Source organism: Brachypodium distachyon, chromosome 3 (assembly GCF_000005505.3).
Source record: "Brachypodium distachyon strain Bd21 chromosome 3, Brachypodium_distachyon_v3.0, whole genome shotgun sequence".
Lineage (NCBI taxonomy): Eukaryota > Viridiplantae > Streptophyta > Magnoliopsida > Poales > Poaceae > Brachypodium > Brachypodium distachyon.
The window spans coordinates 40381818-40399771 of record NC_016133.3 but is presented as its reverse complement, the minus strand read 5'-3'; the positions used below and the strand labels follow the sequence as shown (position 1 = coordinate 40399771).

The window sequence follows — 17954 nt, the reverse complement described above, 5'->3', positions numbered from 1 at the left end:
TTTTTTGTGCTTTGGCCTCTCTGATAGCTTTGTTTTCCCTACTTTGGCTCCCCATACACATTTTTCTTGGGTCCACAGCTGCTGGCAGCGTTTGGCCCGCAAAAATCGGCACCTGACGACCGTGCGTGTGCAAGTATATCTGACAGTGACATAGATGGAGAGAGACATTGCACGTTTAGAAATTCGAAAATCAGGAGCAATTTGTTACACCTTCCAAGCATATATTTCAGTAATTGTAGAACATTATTTTACTATTTTGTTTTACTGAATGATAATAGTAGACTAGTAGTAGTACTACTCCGTAACATAATTCTCCATAGCTATTTCCCACTCTAGTTCAGCGCAACGCAGTTGCTGCTGAACAAATTTTGCTAGAAATAGTGGTGTTTGACCAAGAGTTCCCAATTGTCAACTTCAACAAGCCTCGACCAACTCTAACAACTCCGCCCACTTCCCCCTCCCCGCGCATCTCATCTCTCCTCTCCTCTCCTCTCCTGCTCCTCCCGATCTCCCCACGGCCCCACCCATCGCCGCCATCGGCGAGGCGACCGGCGGAGCGGTGCCGGCCGAACACAAATGAAGGGCTCCAACTCGCAGGCCCAGGCGGCGAGCCGGCGCCGGCGCTATGTGTGGCTGGTCCCGCTCCTCGTCGGCGCCGCCTTCCTCGGCGAGATCGCGTTCCTCGGCCGCCTCGACATGTCGAAGAACGTCGCCGCGGTCGAGAGCTGGACCACCTCCTTCTACCGCAGCTCCGCTACCTGGGGCGTGGACGCGCCCCCGGGCAGCGGGCACGATGACGACGGCGGCGGCGACGACCGCGAGATCCGGCAGTGCGAGGAGCGGCTCGAGAGGGAGGACGCCGTGCCCTACGACCGCGATTTCGAGAGGGACCCCGTCCTCGTCGGCGGCGCTGCCAAGGTCCGTGGCTTGTCCCTTCCCTCGTGCTCTACATTTGGTACCGACGGGCTCCACGGATCTGCTGCTTAATCGGGTTACCGTTTGGTTTTTACAACGCATAATTGGGAAACATCAGTAAGATGGCTGTATAAGTTCCACTGGTCCCTCTCGAAAAAACTAGAGACTCAGTGCCATACTTGGTGACTTGCTATTTAACCACCTGATGAACGTTTTGAACTAGTAGTTGGCAAACTTAAAAGCTATCAGATGAAACTCTTAAGTGGACAAGGGCCTTTTCATGCTGTCATATATGTTTATCTCTTAACAACACAACCTGTTCCAAATGGATTATGGAACCGTTGAGCTTCTGGCCCTACAAATTACAGCTTGTGCAAAGGCTCAGCTGGTCATGTTATCTATACATCGCCAATTTCATGTACTAAATCAGCGATAATTAATATGGAACGGAGGGATATTACTTAGGGATGCAATTTTCACTAGCATCTATGCACATGTTCCTTGTAGTGATCAAGCACCCATCCCAATTGCATTCCTAATTAATAATTCAAAGGTTCAGTTCGAATCTCAGCAGCAGAGAAACAATGGAAATTTGAATATACTATTTAGTAGCTGTCATTGACATCTTTTTCATGGTAATAAAGAGTTAGTGATATTGGATATTGTTATATTGAAAATAGACTGGCACGAATATGGTGCCATGTTGTTGTAAACTTGTCATCACGAAACAAGAAAGTGGGGGCAAGTACACTAGTGTGTTAGTCAAAGAACACTTTCTGAAAGCAAAGGAAATGTTAGCAATGTTAAATATCCCTTCAACTTCATGCTGAACTGCATACCTTATTCATTACAATGCGTTGGTCATTTTATTGTTGTGTGTCATTGTTGTTTACTGAATCATACCTGATACTGCATGTCTACACTGTACATCATTAATGTCTCCATCTTTTTCTTTTTTTCTCTTTGTTGTTGTTTTCCAATGCTTATGCATTTCCCCCCCTTCTCAGGATTGGAATAAATGTTCTGTAGGATGTGACTTTGGGTTTTCAGCTAGTAAGACACCGGATGCTACTTTTGGAATCGCCCCGGATCCTTCCGTAGAGAGTATACTCAGATCGATGGAATCGTCTCAATATTATTCAGAGAACAATATTAATGCGGCTCGAGGGTGGGTAAGAGCCAAGTTAATTTAGATTGGTGATTTCCAGTTATTATTGTCGCATGTTGGAAATGACATGACAAAACTTATTTAGTGCACGCGGAATAAATTCCAGTGCTAATTGGACCATTATGTGTTTCTATATATATACAATTTTTTGACTCTCCATCCTAGGCTCCTAGAATCCTCGTTTAAAATAGGATGTGCAAACTTTAGCTTTCTATTGCGTTTAGATATCAGAGCAATTTCTTTCGTATTTTCACCATCATCAGTTTAAGGAAAATTTAAATAAACACTGTTAAATACGTTATCCTCGTTATGAACCATATTATCATTACTAGCTAAGTGCCTGATTCGTTGCTACAGTCTTTACAAATTATTTATGTTTAAATTTTTGATTGATAATTATCAGACCGTTAGGGCTAGGCCCATTAATGGGGTGGTAGTAGAGAGTTGTGGATGAAGAGACACCAGCGGACACCAACTGTAAATTAATAGATAGTATAGATATAGACATAGATGTATGCCCAACTGTTGAACCATTGTGTTTGATCCATCTATGATTTGTTCTGATGATCACAATTCTAATTTACTGGACAATTCTAATCCTTTCTGTCACAGGAGAGGGTACCAAATTGTGATGACAACCAGCCTCTCCTCAGATGTGCCAGTTGGCTACTTTTCATGGGCTGAATATGATATCATGGCACCCGTGCCTCCAAAGACTGAAGAAGCCCTAGCTGCAGCCTTTATTTCCAACTGTGGTGCACGCAACTTCCGGTTGCAAGCGCTTGAGATGCTTGAAAAGTTGGATATAAAAATCGATTCATATGGTGCCTGTCACCGTAACCGTGATGGCAAAGGTATACATGTTCTCAGCATTTTGTTATGCATATTCATATTACTGCATATACAGCTTATAAACAAACGTTGAATATGCTCTTTTGTGCTCAGAAGACCGTATCTCCAGCATGGATTTTTGAAGAATGACATGTTCAGGGTTTTGGATTTAGAATATACTCCCTCCGATCCATAATAAGTGTCGGGGCTTTAGTACAAAGTTAGTATAACATTAACTTTGTACTAAAGCCCCGACACTTTTTATGGATCGGAGGGAGTACTTTGGTAGTGAGCAACTGCTAACTTCACATTTGACTTGTATATTCAGTGCTTTCAACCTACAGATGTGCTTGTAATTCGTGTTTATGAGGTTCTGACTACCGCACCTTCTCAGGTCAAACCTGGGACGATCACTTCTCGTAAAAATGGATTTGCTAGTTGTCCTGACCATTTCTTAAAAAAATATTTATCGTAAAAATGGATTAACTATTGTCCGGAAAACATATCGCTGCTAGAAGTTTGAGATCGAGTAGCACTGTCACTTATGCACTTGTGAGCACTGCCAACTTCACATTTGGCTCGTCTATTCACTTCTTTTGTACCCCAATATGTGTGCATAATTTCTGGTTATCTTGGTCGTTTTTCTTGGAAAAAAGATGCTGCTGCCAGATTCTTTTTTAGACTTTCTGCTGCTACCAGAATTTAATGATGTGACTAGCAGTGTCATTCGTGATTCATCAGTCATTGTCTTACTTCACAAAGGTTCAAGCATAATGGCCATGGTCCCCATTTTCTGTTTAAATTGAGTAACTGACAAGGGGTTTGCCTAGTATTAGACGGCATGAAGTGCTTATAGGTTCAACCTATTGCAACAATGAAGACACTGTTAGGTCCAACTTCACTAATGGAGTCTTATTTGTTACACTAATATAGTTATTACTCCCTTTGATTGCAAACATTAACTGCTTTGCGTATCACTTCGGTTGCCATCTCTGCAATACTACAATTCCCAAAAGATATGAACAATGGAAGTATATTTCTGTATGAATCTAGTAACATCAATTTCATGTGACCAATTTATATACTTCCTTTAATACTGATGATCAAATAAAAAATGTTTGTATTGGTACGGATTCTAAGGTGACTTATACTCCCTCCGTCCCGAATTAACTGACGTGGATTTGATTCATCAAATCCACGTCAGTTAATTCGGGACGGAGGGAGTATTTGGAATTGGAGGGTGGTGTAGGTGCTTCTATGAGACATGAGGACCATGAGACGTCATGCTTTTATGCAATGCAGAATTTATGCTGTTATATTACAACTTATTTATGGAAGTCAATGTAATGCGTACTTCTTTTCCTTCTTGGCTGCAGTGGACAAAGTGGATACTTTGAAGCGCTACAAATTCAGCTTGGCTTTTGAGAATTCTAATGAGGAAGATTATGTTACAGAGAAGTTTTTTCAGTCATTGGTAACAGGTAATAATCTAATGCTATTAACCACTTTCACCCAAACCCTAGTGCATATCTACCCACCCACACAATTTGCATTGGTAAATTCATTAACCACTGTGTGCTGACTGCTGAGTATGTGTAAAAATGTTGCGCCTCATGACTATAGTCTTTGTTTCCATTATGTGGTAATGTAATTGATTAACTGAGTGTTGCTAGTTTATTCGAAAACATTTGGATCTATGGAAAAATCTACCATCTCATCAAAGTGTGTTGTAAAACGATCTTCTTCAAGAAACTGGAACAGTAGTAGCATCTTCCAAATGATTTATTGAATTACGATTTCTGTAATTATAGATTTTCCATGTTTACTCATGACTCTTTCTTATCTTGCTACCAATTTTTCTTAACTTAAGTCCAGCTGTTGATTTTCAATTTAAGTTTATGAAGTTTGAATTTGTAGCTGGAATGGAAGGGATTGTCAATATTTGATTTACATTTCACTACAGGGGCCATTCCGGTTGTCGTTGGTGCTCCGAATATTCAAGAGTTTTCTCCAGGAGAAGGTGCAATATTACACATTAAGGAGCTTGATGATGTTATCTCAGTTGCTAGGAAAATGAAGCATATTGCATCAAGTCCTGATGCTTTTAATCAATCTTTGAGGTAGATATACTACTTTCCCTGTTGACCTCAGCCCTGAAAGTAATACGTATATGTATCATGCACCAATCATTTTGTTGGAACCGCTTTTGTTCTATTGCTAAATTTAGGCACAATCATGGTCAATATCTGCAAGACCGAATACTGCATTTTTTTTTGTTCCATCAAGATAATGCAGCAATCATATTTGGTAAATACATGACTTTTCAAGGAACCAAATGACTGCTCAATGGATGAATTTCCCCATCTGGAGAGGCTCTACTGTGGCTCTAGCACCTGGTACTCAAGCTTACTATGCAATCCTTACTGTGACTGTTGCAACTACATGAAAACAACCAGCTACAGTCTTAAACCACACAGACCTGCTTGAGTTAGGCTTTAGGTTATAACTGATGGGGACTTCATTCTAATGTAACTCTGCATTATTAATAATGTCATCATGTCGGTGTACTCAAATAATGTAATTCTTTGTTTTGCTTCTGTAGGTGGAAGTATGATGGTCCATCCGATTCTTTCAAGGCACTTATTGATATGGCAGCAGTTCATTCATCCTGTCGCCTTTGCATACATATCGCTACGAAGATTCATGAAAAAGAAGAAAGGACTCCCAAATTTATGAATCGCCCGTGTAGTTGTTCCAGCAAAAAGGGAACAGTATACCACTTATATGTCAGGGAAAGAGGTCGGTTCAAGACAGAGAGCATTTATCTAAGGTACGGAAGTACTCGTGCTTACCCTGTGTTACTGATTGGTATTTACAGTTGCCATCATAAAGAGCCAAGAAGAACAAGGACAACTTTCGATCATGTAGTCTTAACCCCCCTTGTGATTATTTTCTCAGAATGGTGCATATTTTGCTCAGCTACTGCTATTGCCGTTGTGTAGGATCTTAGCTACTTACCTTCCATTACACAGTCGAGTTATTTTGGCAACGAAATCAGCAAACTTTTCTAATGGTTTGTTTTCTGTCTGCCTTAAACTTGTTCCCTATCTAATGCCATGCAGATCGGACGAATTAACTTTGGGAGCTTTGGAGTCTGCAGTGCATGCTAAATTTAGATCTCTCAACCATGTTCCTGTATGGAAGGATGAAAGACCAGCAAGCATTCGAGGTGGAGACGAGTTGAAGGTGTACAGAATTTATCCAATCGGTCTTACAGAACGGCAGGCATTATACAAATTTAGATTTAGTGATGATACTGAGCTTGCTAAATACATTAAAGATCATCCCTGTGCAAAGCTTGAGGTAATTTTTGTATAACTACAATGTAGCTATTTTTGCCTCTGGCAGCTCCAAACTTGTACTGTGTGTACTGCGTTTCTGCTGTATTGTAAGTTAGAATACTTACGTAGCAACAGATACATGCTTAATGTAGCATCAATGTTGATGCTAAATCACAACTCTGTAGGCGTTGTGATATACGGGCTGTAAATTTCATTGTTTGTCGAGTTCTATTTTGGCTTTTTGAGAAACAGTTAACAAGGGTTGTGGTAACTGCTAAGGACTTGGCAGACACCCATGGGGACGAAACGAAGCCCCGCTTCTAATGACAGTGCTAGACTTTGCATCAATGTTTTAAATTTGGTCCAAGTTGTGTTAAGAGTTGATGCTGAACAGCTCAAATATTCATGAAGCTGGATACTCCCACATACTATGTCGTATTGGTTCAATATTTTACAAATACACAAAGGTACTTTTATTTGTCACTGCTGGAAATATTAGTACTGTAGATTTGTTGAGAAAGAACTTATGTCATACCCATCTACGAATTACAGTACAAAATAAAAAGATAGCCAAAACAGCAAGCAACAAAAAAAAATGCAGTTTCTGTCCAAAATAGCAAGCATCAAAGAATTAGCAGTTTGGAAGAAAACATGAGGAATACGGTTTATGTCCAAAATAGCAAGCAATAAATACATTAATACGAGGAGAAAACATGAGGTTCTCATTTTTGTTTTCCTCCAGAACTCGTAAGCAAAGCTCATGTTCATAAGAAATTTCAATGAAAATTCTGATGAACTATGTCTTCGTTGATATATGTCATTGCAATTTTGGAAACGTCACTACAATTTTTATCCTTTGAAATATGGTATCTTTCAACTCATTTGAGTCGCATTTTTAGAAGAATCTACAAAATTGTGGTGGCATTTTTCAAAAGATGATAATTGCAGTGCGTTTTTCAAATTCGCCAAAATTGCAGCGTCGTATATCAAATTAACCTCGTAAATAGTCCAACATTCCATATTCCTTGCGTTTTTCCTTTCCTAACTGGACCCTACAACTAGTCATCTGGGATTGAATGATGCTTCAGCCTCAACAATCTGTCCCTACTAAGGCCCCGTTTTTTTTGGCTTCTGCTTCAGTTTTTGGTGCTTCTAGCAATTTCAAAAACACTTTTCCCATTTACACATGAAGTTGAGCAGCATCTCCGGACGTGCTTTTGGTGAGAGTGCTTCTCAGCTTCATGTGTAAACAGAAAAAGTGATTTTGATATTGCTAAAAGCACCAAAAGATTAAACAGAATCCCAAACAAACGGTTGCTGAGACGGGATTCTGTTTAATCTTTTGTACCAACCACGTGGTTCTGTTCAGTTAGCCATCTTGGTGCACTGTCGCAGCGAATGCCGGGGAGCATTGCCAGCTTACATGCACAAGCATGGAACAGGCGAGTGACATTGGCAGTCTTGTTGGTGGCTTAGCTGGCCCTGGAGCCCAGCACCGGTCCCTCTCTCTCTCCCTCACACAGTCAGCAATTCACCGTGTTGCAGCGACCAGATTTCGCCGAGCGGGCACGACACCAGAAAAAGGAGGGCACCATATTCCACGTGTCGATATCTCCAGATCTCCCAGATTGACGAATGATTGACGTGCAGAAGATTCCCCGGCCACCGTTGCCCGGCGTGGCCCAGCGGCCAGCGCTGCCGGTCGATACCTTGATTCATCGTGGATCATCAGATCATGATGCACAAGGGGGAATTCTGCTCCTGCTGCTCAATTCTACGAGAAACGCAGCGTAAGTAGACCTGAAAACATTTGTGCAGATAATCGCATACGCGTATTCAAACAGCTTCAGCTGAAAACTAAACCGCCAAGAAATGAGATTTACAAAGTCAATGATGAAGACTCGGGGACGTCAACTACAAATAATCCGCATGGATTAGGATTAGACAACATGACGTTAAATCCTGAGGTTTAATCGTAGGTGGGCTAATGATAGTACAACGATATCCACTAACCGCGGCCACTGCTGCCTGGGGCCTGTCTCCACCCCTGGTCGAAATCTACGGGCGGTGGAGTACAACTTTACATGGACGCATAACTTGCCAAACTCATGTGACCAGTTCACAACATTTTTTAAGTTCCATGACCAGTTCACAACTCTATATGGTCTCTGCAGGCTCGATCCAGTCAATCATGCAGGTAACTCGAGGATGCTGGAAAGGGAAGGAGAAGCAATGCTCGGTTTGCGACATGCCCCTGCCGTAATGCCTTGTCCCTCCTGCGCTAGCTACCTTGCCGCCGTGCTTGCCTCGTCACTGCAAGTACTCCCCCGCTAGCTGGACTCCAACACCTTTGTCTGAACCCCAGGAAAAAGACGGGATGCCAACTCACTCGACAGCAGTGACCGACCGAACTAGAACAGCGGTTGTTGGCATATATGATACGATCCGATCGAGCATCTGGCCATGCATGTTTCTTTCCTTCCATCGGCGCGTCAGATCACTCCCTGAACTGGAGCTTCAGGTCAGTACGATCCAGTACGCGTGGCGATCGGCCGCACGCTAGCTAGCTGTGGGTCTCAGCAGGCAGCTCATGTGTGGTTACTACTGCAGCTTAGAAAAGGAACCTCATTTCATTTTCCTTCCCATCGAGTTTGTCTGAAGAGATGGTCAGATGGTAATGGTTGTTTTTCTTCTTCGGAAAGCATAATATAATAATGACATTGTCAACGTAGGAATTGAATCATCTCCGTCTGGCCGGCCAACAGCACGTTTGTTCTTCCTCGTGGGGGCATCCTCCGTGCTCTTCTGTCAGCCATCCTCGCTGGATAATTATATCGCAGCTGCAGGAAAATTCTGACACATATTAGAACTATTATTAGGTGCTTTAGAAACGGAAGATGCTTTCTTTTGTGTGGAGTACGTGAGTACATCAGCCGAGGAAATATCTTGCAAAGATGATGCGCCCGGCAGGTCACTAGTGCCATAAGCCATTTGATGTTGGAAGAGACCCACTAAAGTGTATAAGAGTACTAGTGAGCAGTGGCATATAGAAGCCTCATCATCTCGATAGACAGATTTAATAACACGAGAAAGGTCAATATAAAGATGTGATCTTTATCCTGCGATGATCTACAGTCTGACAACTAAGATGAGTACTGAGTGGGCTGAGTGCCCTTAGGTTGTTTTCGCCAAAAAGACAGTGCTAACTTTACACCGGCCGATTACATGACGAGTGACAATCCACCCGGAAATGCGGTTCGATCCGTTTGCACTACAGACGCCGGATTCTGTGTAGCCTCGAGAGTGGAGATCATGCATGGGAAAACATGTCACGCGGACAGTTAAAGCACTAACAGATGTAGTAGTGCTACCATGAAACCTTTTCTCTGTTCTTTCCATTTTATGTTAAACACATAGTTTCCATTTACACCGTCCAGTGTCACGGAGCAAGATGCAACACTAGGAAGGAAGAGAGACTCACACAATTCGCACATGAGATTGCCCAACTTTTTTTTATACCTAACAAGTACTCGAGAGAATTTTCTGTTAGACAGAAGAAGTCCATCTTAAATCCTGGACAAAGGGGCATGGTTCGACCTGAACCTTAAACTCTGACACCACATATTATTATTAAATATTGAACCTTCTAAAACCGTCAACTTAAACCATAGCCCGGTCTTTCGAAAATGCTGCACATCCGACATCATCTGCTCTGATAAGATGAAGATGGTGGAGATCGATCTACAGAGATTTAAATGCTAGGATTTGAGTACTGTGTAGCTAAAAAATACGCTTTTGCTATTTCTAAGGCGGCTGAAAAATAACTATTTCTAAGTCGATGCTAACAACCATCCAATAACTAATATTCGTGCAAGATTCGTATAAATATAAAAGATGAAAAAATCTTAATTGGATGGCTATGATCGTCGACTGAGAAATAACTATTTTTAAGTTGACTGAGAAATAGACATATCCAAAAAAAAATACTCGGTGCTTCTTAGACAATCGGAAAAAAAAAGTTTGCCAATGTGAGGGAAATGGTTAACTTATTTGAAATCATAATAATGTTCGTGGTGCAAACCAAACAATACAATGTTTGCAGGCTTTTTTTATTTTATCTTACGAGTCTTGTGATGTCATCTGTCCATCTTCTATGTGTTCTGTCCAATGGAATAGTTGTCATTGAACAAATTGGCCCACCATACTCTTGTTTCGACTCGTGGCATATTGGCAATCATGGTCTTGCATGGGGATTGCGCAGATTGGTGGCTGATAAGGTTGATTATTACTGGGTGGCATCAGTACTGCCAACGAGAGTGGTCACTGCGGCTGTAGGTGCCGAAGTGGCACGCAGTTGTGGTGACAAGTTTGGATGTGAGCTTTTGCTTTGTAGGGATTGGGATTCGTGTGGACCATGCGTGATTATTTATGGGATCCAAGAGATCAGCCTGATATTCCCAGAGATTCTGCGATTTCTTGCAGAAAGCTTACGGGAAAGCGTTCTAGATTTGGCTCACAATTTGGTTCTTCTCCCAAGTTCCTGGATGGTTCACAATTTGGTTCTTCTCCCAAGTGCACGAACATCCTACCCCTATGCCGCCGGCAGATCATATTTAGATTGACGAAGTCACCACAGACGCCTCGTAGTTGACAGATACTTCATTCCCACTGAAAACACAACGCCGGTTAAACTCTGGAATAAATACAGGGAAATGCGAGCACCCTGGTTCCACCACAAGGAACCAACCACCTGACCTAGTCTCATTTCGCCTGGATGCTTCACAATTTGAACCCCATATCTATCAAGTTTTGCTATTCAGGCCAAGGAAATGGTTGATTCCACCTTTGGATACAGTCCAAGCATGCCAATTTCCTGTCACTCACTGTTTCATTCATTTGCTGTGTGCTAACCAGGGGTTAGAGCAAGCACCATACACCAAACAACATATTTACTACTCTGTTATGCCGAGACGAGAAATAGTTCGAAATCTTGGTCGTTATTTGTTCCTTACTATACTTACGAGTAATTTGCATATCTTATTCTGCAAATATGCAGTTACGTTGTTTTTCTTCTTCTCCATTATCGGTCGGAAGCTAGACGCATGGCAGATTGGCAGCAGATGCCGTGACCATGACACGAGCAGCTTTATGACACCAAGGCATGCGATGCGAGAAAGGCAAATTATATAAGAGAACCGAACGGTTGCTATTATTATTCCGAGTGATCGATGGATCGAGCTTACTGCATGCCGTTGTACCAGCAGTCACACATCTCCGATGACAGAGCAGTTAACTAACACACCAGAGCACATGACTATGAGCAGGATGCAGCGCCATCACCGACCACCGTTGTCCTACTACTAGAAGAAAACGAGAAAAAACGAGCGAAGTCTGTGATGTGATCAGGCGCTGGAGGCCGCCTGGGCGACGCGGTTGTGGGCATCGTCGAGCTTCCAGAGCCTGGCCTGGAGACCCCGCCGCGGCACCGGGAACGGGCTGTACTCCACGGCCTCGCTCGACCCGACCACCTCCCACCTGCAGTCATCGCCACAAACAAAATTACTCCATTAAGCACGCAAAAAAGGGAAGGATATCGGGTCCACGAGGGGGAATATATGGCAAATCTTGGTGTGATCCGGGGCCGAAAAGCGACACTGCACGCTGACAGACACGTACCTGTAGGCGGTGACAAGGCGGTGCAGGAGGACGAGCATCTCGAGCTTGGCGAGCTCGTTGCCCGGGCACGCGTGCACGCCGCTCCCGAACGGCAGGAACGTGTTTGGCCGCGGCGACACCTGCAAGCACGGACCAAACATATTGCCATTAATTCATCAGTCAAAAGAACCACTACTGCACACGCGTCCTCGATCGAATCAGGCACAACGCACGTTAAAAGTACACCAGCTACTATCAGCAGATGCCGGCTCGATCACTGCCCGCTAATGCTCGGAGATTTTGTACCTTAGTGATCCTAGTGTGTGTTGGTAATCATTGTGGTTAGGATAATCTGCGTCCGACAAAACCATGGGCGTCCCGGCTCGCACGTGTAGTACTCCTGTCTGTTTGGCCTGGGGCGCCGGGTGATTGGCAGGTTAATGTTTAAATCAGTCTGCCCTTAAGAGTCAACAACAATGACTGTGCAGACGGCAGTGCAGGTAATCGATGTCGTCCTTGACTAAAATTGTCTGACAAGTGTTCGACCGGCGGCCAGCTGGTGATGAGCAATGGGCAAAGAAACAGAACTCTTTCTAACGGCACTTTCGGCATTTTGCGGGTTAGGAACTTGCTTCCTCCGTTTCTAAATACTTGTTGTGGTTTTAGTACAGTGCTAACATTGGAAATGATTAATCGATCTCCTAGTAGTTAAAGTCCTGTTCCTTCATGCTGCCCATTTTAGTTGCAATGCAGTCCTTATCAAGCTGTGTACCAGCTAGTGCAGGCAGGTAGGGCCCCCATTTTGTTACCTTGAATCTAGAAGGGTCGAACTTCTGTGGGTCCTGGAAGTACTCCGGGCTGTGATGGATGTTCCTGAAGAGCGGCATCACCTTCCAGCCCTTGGGAATCAGGAAACCTGCAGTGGACACCACATAAACACACACAAGGTTCAGTCACACTCAGAGCATCTTTCAGGGACAAAAATACGAGCAGTAGGTAGTAGTACTACGAGCCTGTCGATCGAGAGCTACACTTTGCGAATTAAATTTATCTACTGCCACTAAAATTAGTACACATAATTAGGCGGCTTCTATTATGTATGCACCTCATAAATGTTTCCCCGGAATCCACGCCCATTGCTTTCGGTCTCTATCTCGTTTAATTTTGCAGCTGTGGCACCTGAGACGGCGTGTGGGTCAGCCGCCGCCGGTGCCGGCCGGGAACGGGAGAATCCATCTAAGGCTGCATGCATCTGGACCGCCCGTTGGGCGGTTCATGGCCCGGATATTAATCGGAACGTGAGGACGTGGATGCGCTGGCGATTTTTGAGGCGAAAAATGGGCCGTCCACAAGGAGGCGACGGCTGGATGGGATGCCCCGGTGTTCATACACCGATGGATATATTGAGTCGGCCAGAGAAAAATGTCTCCATCTTTCATTGGCATGCACGAGTCTTTGCATGTAAAGAGGCAGGAGAGCAACATGATTTCATATTACCATATGCTGAGGTGGATTTGACTCGGCATGCATGCATGGGGTTTTTTGTTTAACTTTTTTTTTTACATATATAGACAAAATGGTACGCAATACCCTTCCAGTTTTGTCTATGAATAGCTAGCTAGTCTTAATTTACTACATCACGATAGACTACCGGACGCATTCCAAAGTGGGTCAATTTGGCTTTAAAGTGCGTCAAATTTATATTCATGGCATTTTAAAAGGGTTAAATATACTCGTGTTGGCATGGTATTTGACACACTTTTATTGACAAATCTGCGGTTGAAGCGATAAAAATGCGGTTAAAAATCAAAATTAACTACATTTAAACAAAGTGCGACTAGTATAGTGCGGACATAACATGAGACAGTGATTAATACCCTCCGAGAAAATCAGAACGATTACTAGTACTAGTATAGTTTCGAGGACAATTTGAAGTCGCGTTTAGAGCTGAAATTATTTGAGTACGTACTGGAGCACTATATATTATTTCCAATATATGAGATATTTTTGGATGAACTTTTTCGAGTGCTTTGTCGGGACCATGTGTACAACTGGCTAAGCGTACTGCAGTTGAGCAAACTTTTTGTCAGTAGCACTATGCTGCAGGCTCAAGCCCAATCCACATTGAACACGTGCATTACCTTTGTACTCCACGTCGGCAACGGCCTCTCTGAAGGTGAAGGAGATGATGCTCGCCATCCTCAAGCTCTCCATTATGACCTTTATAATTCACAAAGCCAACAAAAGAGCAATAAGTTGAAAGCCAACGAGAACAAAATTACTACTCCTACTGCTACTGTACAACGAGTGCGTGTGTTGTGTCCGGTATCAGGAGCAAAAATCCAAATAAAAGACTTGTGTTTTCCCGAGAAAGATATAGCGCCAAGCGGCCGGCGTCACGTACCGCATGCGTTAGTGTCATGTTCCTGGTCTGCGCCCACGTCAGCGGCCGCTTCCCGCCCTCGTTCGCCTCGTACGTCGCCATTTGCTCCGCCTGCGCGCAAAATTAATTGAAATCGACACGACCCACATGATCGAGAAACACAAAACCGATTAATTCCCCTTTGCTGCAGACGCCGTCGATCCATCGATCGCGACAATGTTCCAGCGCGCGTTACAGTGCTAGAGTATGTACCTTGACGGCTTGGAGAAGCTTGGGGCAGTCGCGGAGGTACTTGAGGATCCAGGTGAGCGCGCTGGCCGTGGTGTCCTGCGCCGCGAACAGCACGCCGATGACGTTGTCGGCGATCTGGTCGTCCGTGAGCGCCATGGCCGGCTGCATCAGGCCTCCCAGAAGGTCCACCCTGCCGCCTATCGGGGCGTCTTCTCCGGCGCCGGCGCCGCCCCGTGCGCGGCGCCGGTCCGCCACGATCTCGCCCAGGATCGCGCGCAGCCGCTTCCTAGCCTGCATGCACAAATATGGAGACTGTTACTACTTACTACTGCTAGCTACAGTATATAGTGTAACTGAAGTGCGTTCGTTCGTTAATTACCTGGAGCGCCCTGTAGTAGAGAGACCCGGGGATGCGGTTGGGGAAGCAGTTGTAGCCCTTCTCCACGACGGCGTAGTTCTTCCTCAGCCCTTCCTTGTGCCGCTCGTCCAGCCGCCCGCCGAAGATGGTCACGATGCCGACCTCGAACGACAACTGTGCATCCGGTGTAGAAGACGAAAAAGGAAAGTTAAAAAAGAGATTGTATATATGGCATTGCGTAGCTGTAAAGACTAAAGAGACAGCGGCCTACACGTGGCACTCACCCTCTTCATGGTGTGGAAGGTGCTGGAGACGTGTCCGTCCCAGGCGGCGAGCGTGGACGCGACGGCGGCCTCGACGTCCGGCACGAGCGCCCGGAGCGCGTCCGGGCCGAGCGAGCCCTGCACGAGCCGGCGCAGGCGCTGGTGGTATTCGCCCTGGTGGAAGAAGAGCGCCGACGGCCCGATCATCCGCTCCTTGCTCGGCGGGTACGTCGGCTTGAACAGCCGCGCCTGCGTCACCAGCACGAACCGCGCCGCCTCCGCGCTCGCCAGCATCACGCACGGGCAACCCAGCAGGTACGTCTTGAAGATCTCTCCATACCTGCAGCAAAGAAATTAAGAGGGAGAGTTCAAGTTCAAGCTCAGTTAATTTCTGTATATCCTTGCGCATTTGCAAGTTGTGTGTGAAATTATGAGTTAAGTTTACCTGGTCTGCTTGGCGGCGAAGAAGGCGCTGGGGTTCTGGGAGTAGAGGTGGAGGGTTTCGCCCAAGTACGGCAGGCCCATGGAGCCAGGGGGAAGCGGCAGCTTCTTCCCTCGGCTCTCGCCGGCAGCGTCCCACCTCTTGGCGAACAGCAGCACGGCCAGCGAGGCGAGGATGCACACTGCCGTGAGGACGACGGCAGCGAGGACGAAGAAAGCCATGGATCGATCGATGCACAATAGTACTTGATCGGGAGAGATAAGCAGGGCTGGCTATAATTGGTGATGCCGGCCGGCCTGCCCCCCTCGCTGTGTACTCTCTAGCTCGTATCTGAGTGCGATTTGTGTGTGTGGTGCCGATGCTTGGGATCGATCGATGGGGAGAGATGAGGGGGGGGACACGAGGGGATCGAGCAATCTTGAGAGGATACTCCAAATGGTGGGTGCTATGAGCAGACACCTGTGTGGTATTTATAGAGGGGGAGGGAGGGGCAGGGTATATAGGCCGCAGGCGACGGGTATAAATGAGGTTGGTGTTCGTCTACGCCGCTCCTGCTTGTAAGGAAATTCTGAAAATCGTCGGGGAGCCGGAGAGAAAAATGCAAGATTAAGAAGGCATCTGGCCCTTACTCTTTAGTGGGAGTATATACAGTTACATTGCTTGGCTGAAAGTAAAGTTTTGGTTCGACCCTTCTGTGCTGACTTGTATGGTTTTTAGCTATCTCCAAATTTAGCTTGCCGACGGAGCTCAATATCGGCACGTGTATCTCCCACACGATTTATTGTTTTTGACTTAACGAAAAAAACTTCAGCTCTATATACCAAACTTTTTTCAAAGAAAATTTAAAAAGACCTCTTACAGTACTCTACACTTGCGTGACCACATCTAGATTTATTTACAAATAAATTTCAGAGAACCACACTTTTTGGGGCAGTCGTATCGCTAAACCACACTTATTGCAAAAACGTACTCAAAACCACACGTTTTGACGCAGTTTGTTTCAAGTAGCCCGAAACTGAGTGGTTTGGCGGTTTTACTTGAGAAACTACCTCAAAATGTGTGGTTTTGCGGACGGTTTTGCAATAAGTGTGGTTCAGTGATACGACTGCCCTAAAACTGTGATTATCTGAAATTTACTCTTTATTTACCCTGTTTACATTGTAAGGTTTACAAATGGCAAATTAACATTACGAAATTGTCACGGTCACCAGGGGAGACAACACTATTGAGCACGTTAAAATAAATCTCTCGAATAATGTAAAATTGATCTACTAGAATATCTTAAAAGGGGGGATGTAAGTGTCGACGTAGCTTGTATAATATGCAAGAGCAAAGTCATGTAGTCATTAGCCAACTTCATCCACCTAGGGATAGACCTAGGAACAATGATAAGGGGGGATAAGCAAGCCATGAAATGTAGCTATATGTAGGGAGCAGCTGGGGAAATAAATGCAAATAAAATCTTGAAAAAAAATGGTTTGATATGTAGCTTCCTAAAACAAATGGATATAATATTGTGTTATTTTCATGGAGATTAAAGAAGAAAACTCATGATGTATCTTCCTTATCTGACTGTTTGATAGGACTTGTATCATTTCGTTATAGTGAAGAGCTACGAGAGGCGGGCCCATGTCATGCAAAGACTTAATTTCTTACGAGTGCTCCTAGGATGAATAAAGCAACAAGAGCGCGGAAAGATATAGATCATCGAGGCATATATGCTTGTATACACATGTGGCACATGTGGTGACCGTGGATCCATGCAAGCCCATCAGAGCACACGTAGTGCAATAATGTTGGTTTCTAATATATTTTTCATCTTGCCAGCCCATATACGTATACAGGTTTGCATCAGATAGCCCGTCATGCGTCTGACCTTGGCTTTAGATAGCCACACTGGCGAAGATAGGGCCGCCAAGAAAACGTTTGATGGGTGCGTTGCATGGAAAACAAAAAAAATTCTACGAGAAGTGCGAAAGAAACCCAAAATAATATCTATCAGATATAAGTAACGAGAGAGATTATGAGCATCATACCCTCGTAGACCACAAAGCGTTACGATCACGAGATCGTTGTTGGCGTAGTGGTACTTTCAATGAGATCGATCTCAATGCCGAACGTATGGCACCTCCTTAGTATCCACACGTACGGCTTGATGTCGTCTCCTCCTTCTTGATCCAGCAAGACGAGGGGGAGAGGTTGACGAGATCTCAGCAGCACGACGGCGTGGTGTAGGATATGGTGGAGAGCTCCGCGGGCAGGGCTTCGCTGCGCACGGGAGAGAAGGAGATCCAGCTGAGGGCTTGGTGTCTTCTCTCCCCCTGCCCCTCCCCTCTATTTATATAGGGGGTGGTGGTCAGGGTTTGC

The 17954-nt window shown here is 44.8% G+C and overlaps 2 protein-coding genes across 3 annotated transcripts; one reads left to right on the top strand and one right to left on the bottom strand.

Annotated features, from left to right (window-relative positions):
- Nucleotides 1-374: 374 nt before the first annotated feature.
- LOC100834636 (putative fucosyltransferase-like protein) lies at nt 375-6603 on the top strand. 2 transcript variants are annotated; one of them, XR_731660.3, is made up of 8 exons: nt 375-918; nt 1923-2083; nt 2696-2937; nt 4291-4395; nt 4878-5034; nt 5243-5310; nt 5517-5744; nt 6037-6182. XR_731660.3 is itself a non-coding variant. In XM_003574576.4 (7 exons), exons 1-7 carry the CDS (start codon nt 577-579, stop codon nt 6290-6292), a joined length of 1491 nt encoding a protein of 496 aa, XP_003574624.1. In that variant the 5' UTR covers nt 398-576; the 3' UTR covers nt 6293-6603. The 2 variants fall into 2 exon arrangements, 1 of the variants encoding a protein (XP_003574624.1); XM_003574576.4 differs by lacking the exon at nt 5243-5310 and having other exon boundaries at nt 398-918; nt 6037-6603.
- A 4819-nt stretch (nt 6604-11422) lies between these two features.
- LOC100833286 (abscisic acid 8'-hydroxylase 2) lies at nt 11423-16065 on the bottom strand. Its single transcript, XM_003572241.4, has 9 exons — nt 15591-16065; nt 15167-15485; nt 14904-15056; nt 14546-14815; nt 14315-14404; nt 14052-14130; nt 12720-12826; nt 11932-12050; nt 11423-11790 (listed from the first exon to the last, which is right to left on the bottom strand). The coding sequence occupies exons 1-9, from the start codon at nt 15806-15808 to the stop codon at nt 11658-11660; spliced, it is 1488 nt and encodes a 495-aa protein (XP_003572289.1). The 5' UTR covers nt 15809-16065; the 3' UTR covers nt 11423-11657.
- Nucleotides 16066-17954: the final 1889 nt, after the last annotated feature.

What these genes read in the sequence shown, in the direction of transcription:
- LOC100834636 (XM_003574576.4), top strand. Translation starts at nt 577, where the DNA reads ATGAAGGGCTCCAACTCGCAGGCCCAGGCGGCGAGCCGGCGCCGGCGC. An exon ending in AATATTAATGCGGCTCGAGG is followed by an intron (nt 2,084 to 2,695) that starts GTGGGTAAGAGC and finishes TTTCTGTCACAG; the next exon opens with GAGAGGGTACCAAATTGTGA. An exon ending in CCGTAACCGTGATGGCAAAG is followed by an intron (nt 2,938 to 4,290) that starts GTATACATGTTC and finishes TCTTGGCTGCAG; the next exon opens with TGGACAAAGTGGATACTTTG.
- LOC100833286 (XM_003572241.4), bottom strand. Translation starts at nt 15,808, where the DNA reads ATGGCTTTCTTCGTCCTCGCTGCCGTCGTCCTCACGGCAGTGTGCATC. An exon ending in TGCCGACGTGGAGTACAAAG is followed by an intron (nt 12,827 to 14,051) that starts GTAATGCACGTG and finishes TGTCCACTGCAG; the next exon opens with GTTTCCTGATTCCCAAGGGC. An exon ending in CGCCTTGTCACCGCCTACAG is followed by an intron (nt 11,791 to 11,931) that starts GTACGTGTCTGT and finishes CGATGACTGCAG; the next exon opens with GTGGGAGGTGGTCGGGTCGA.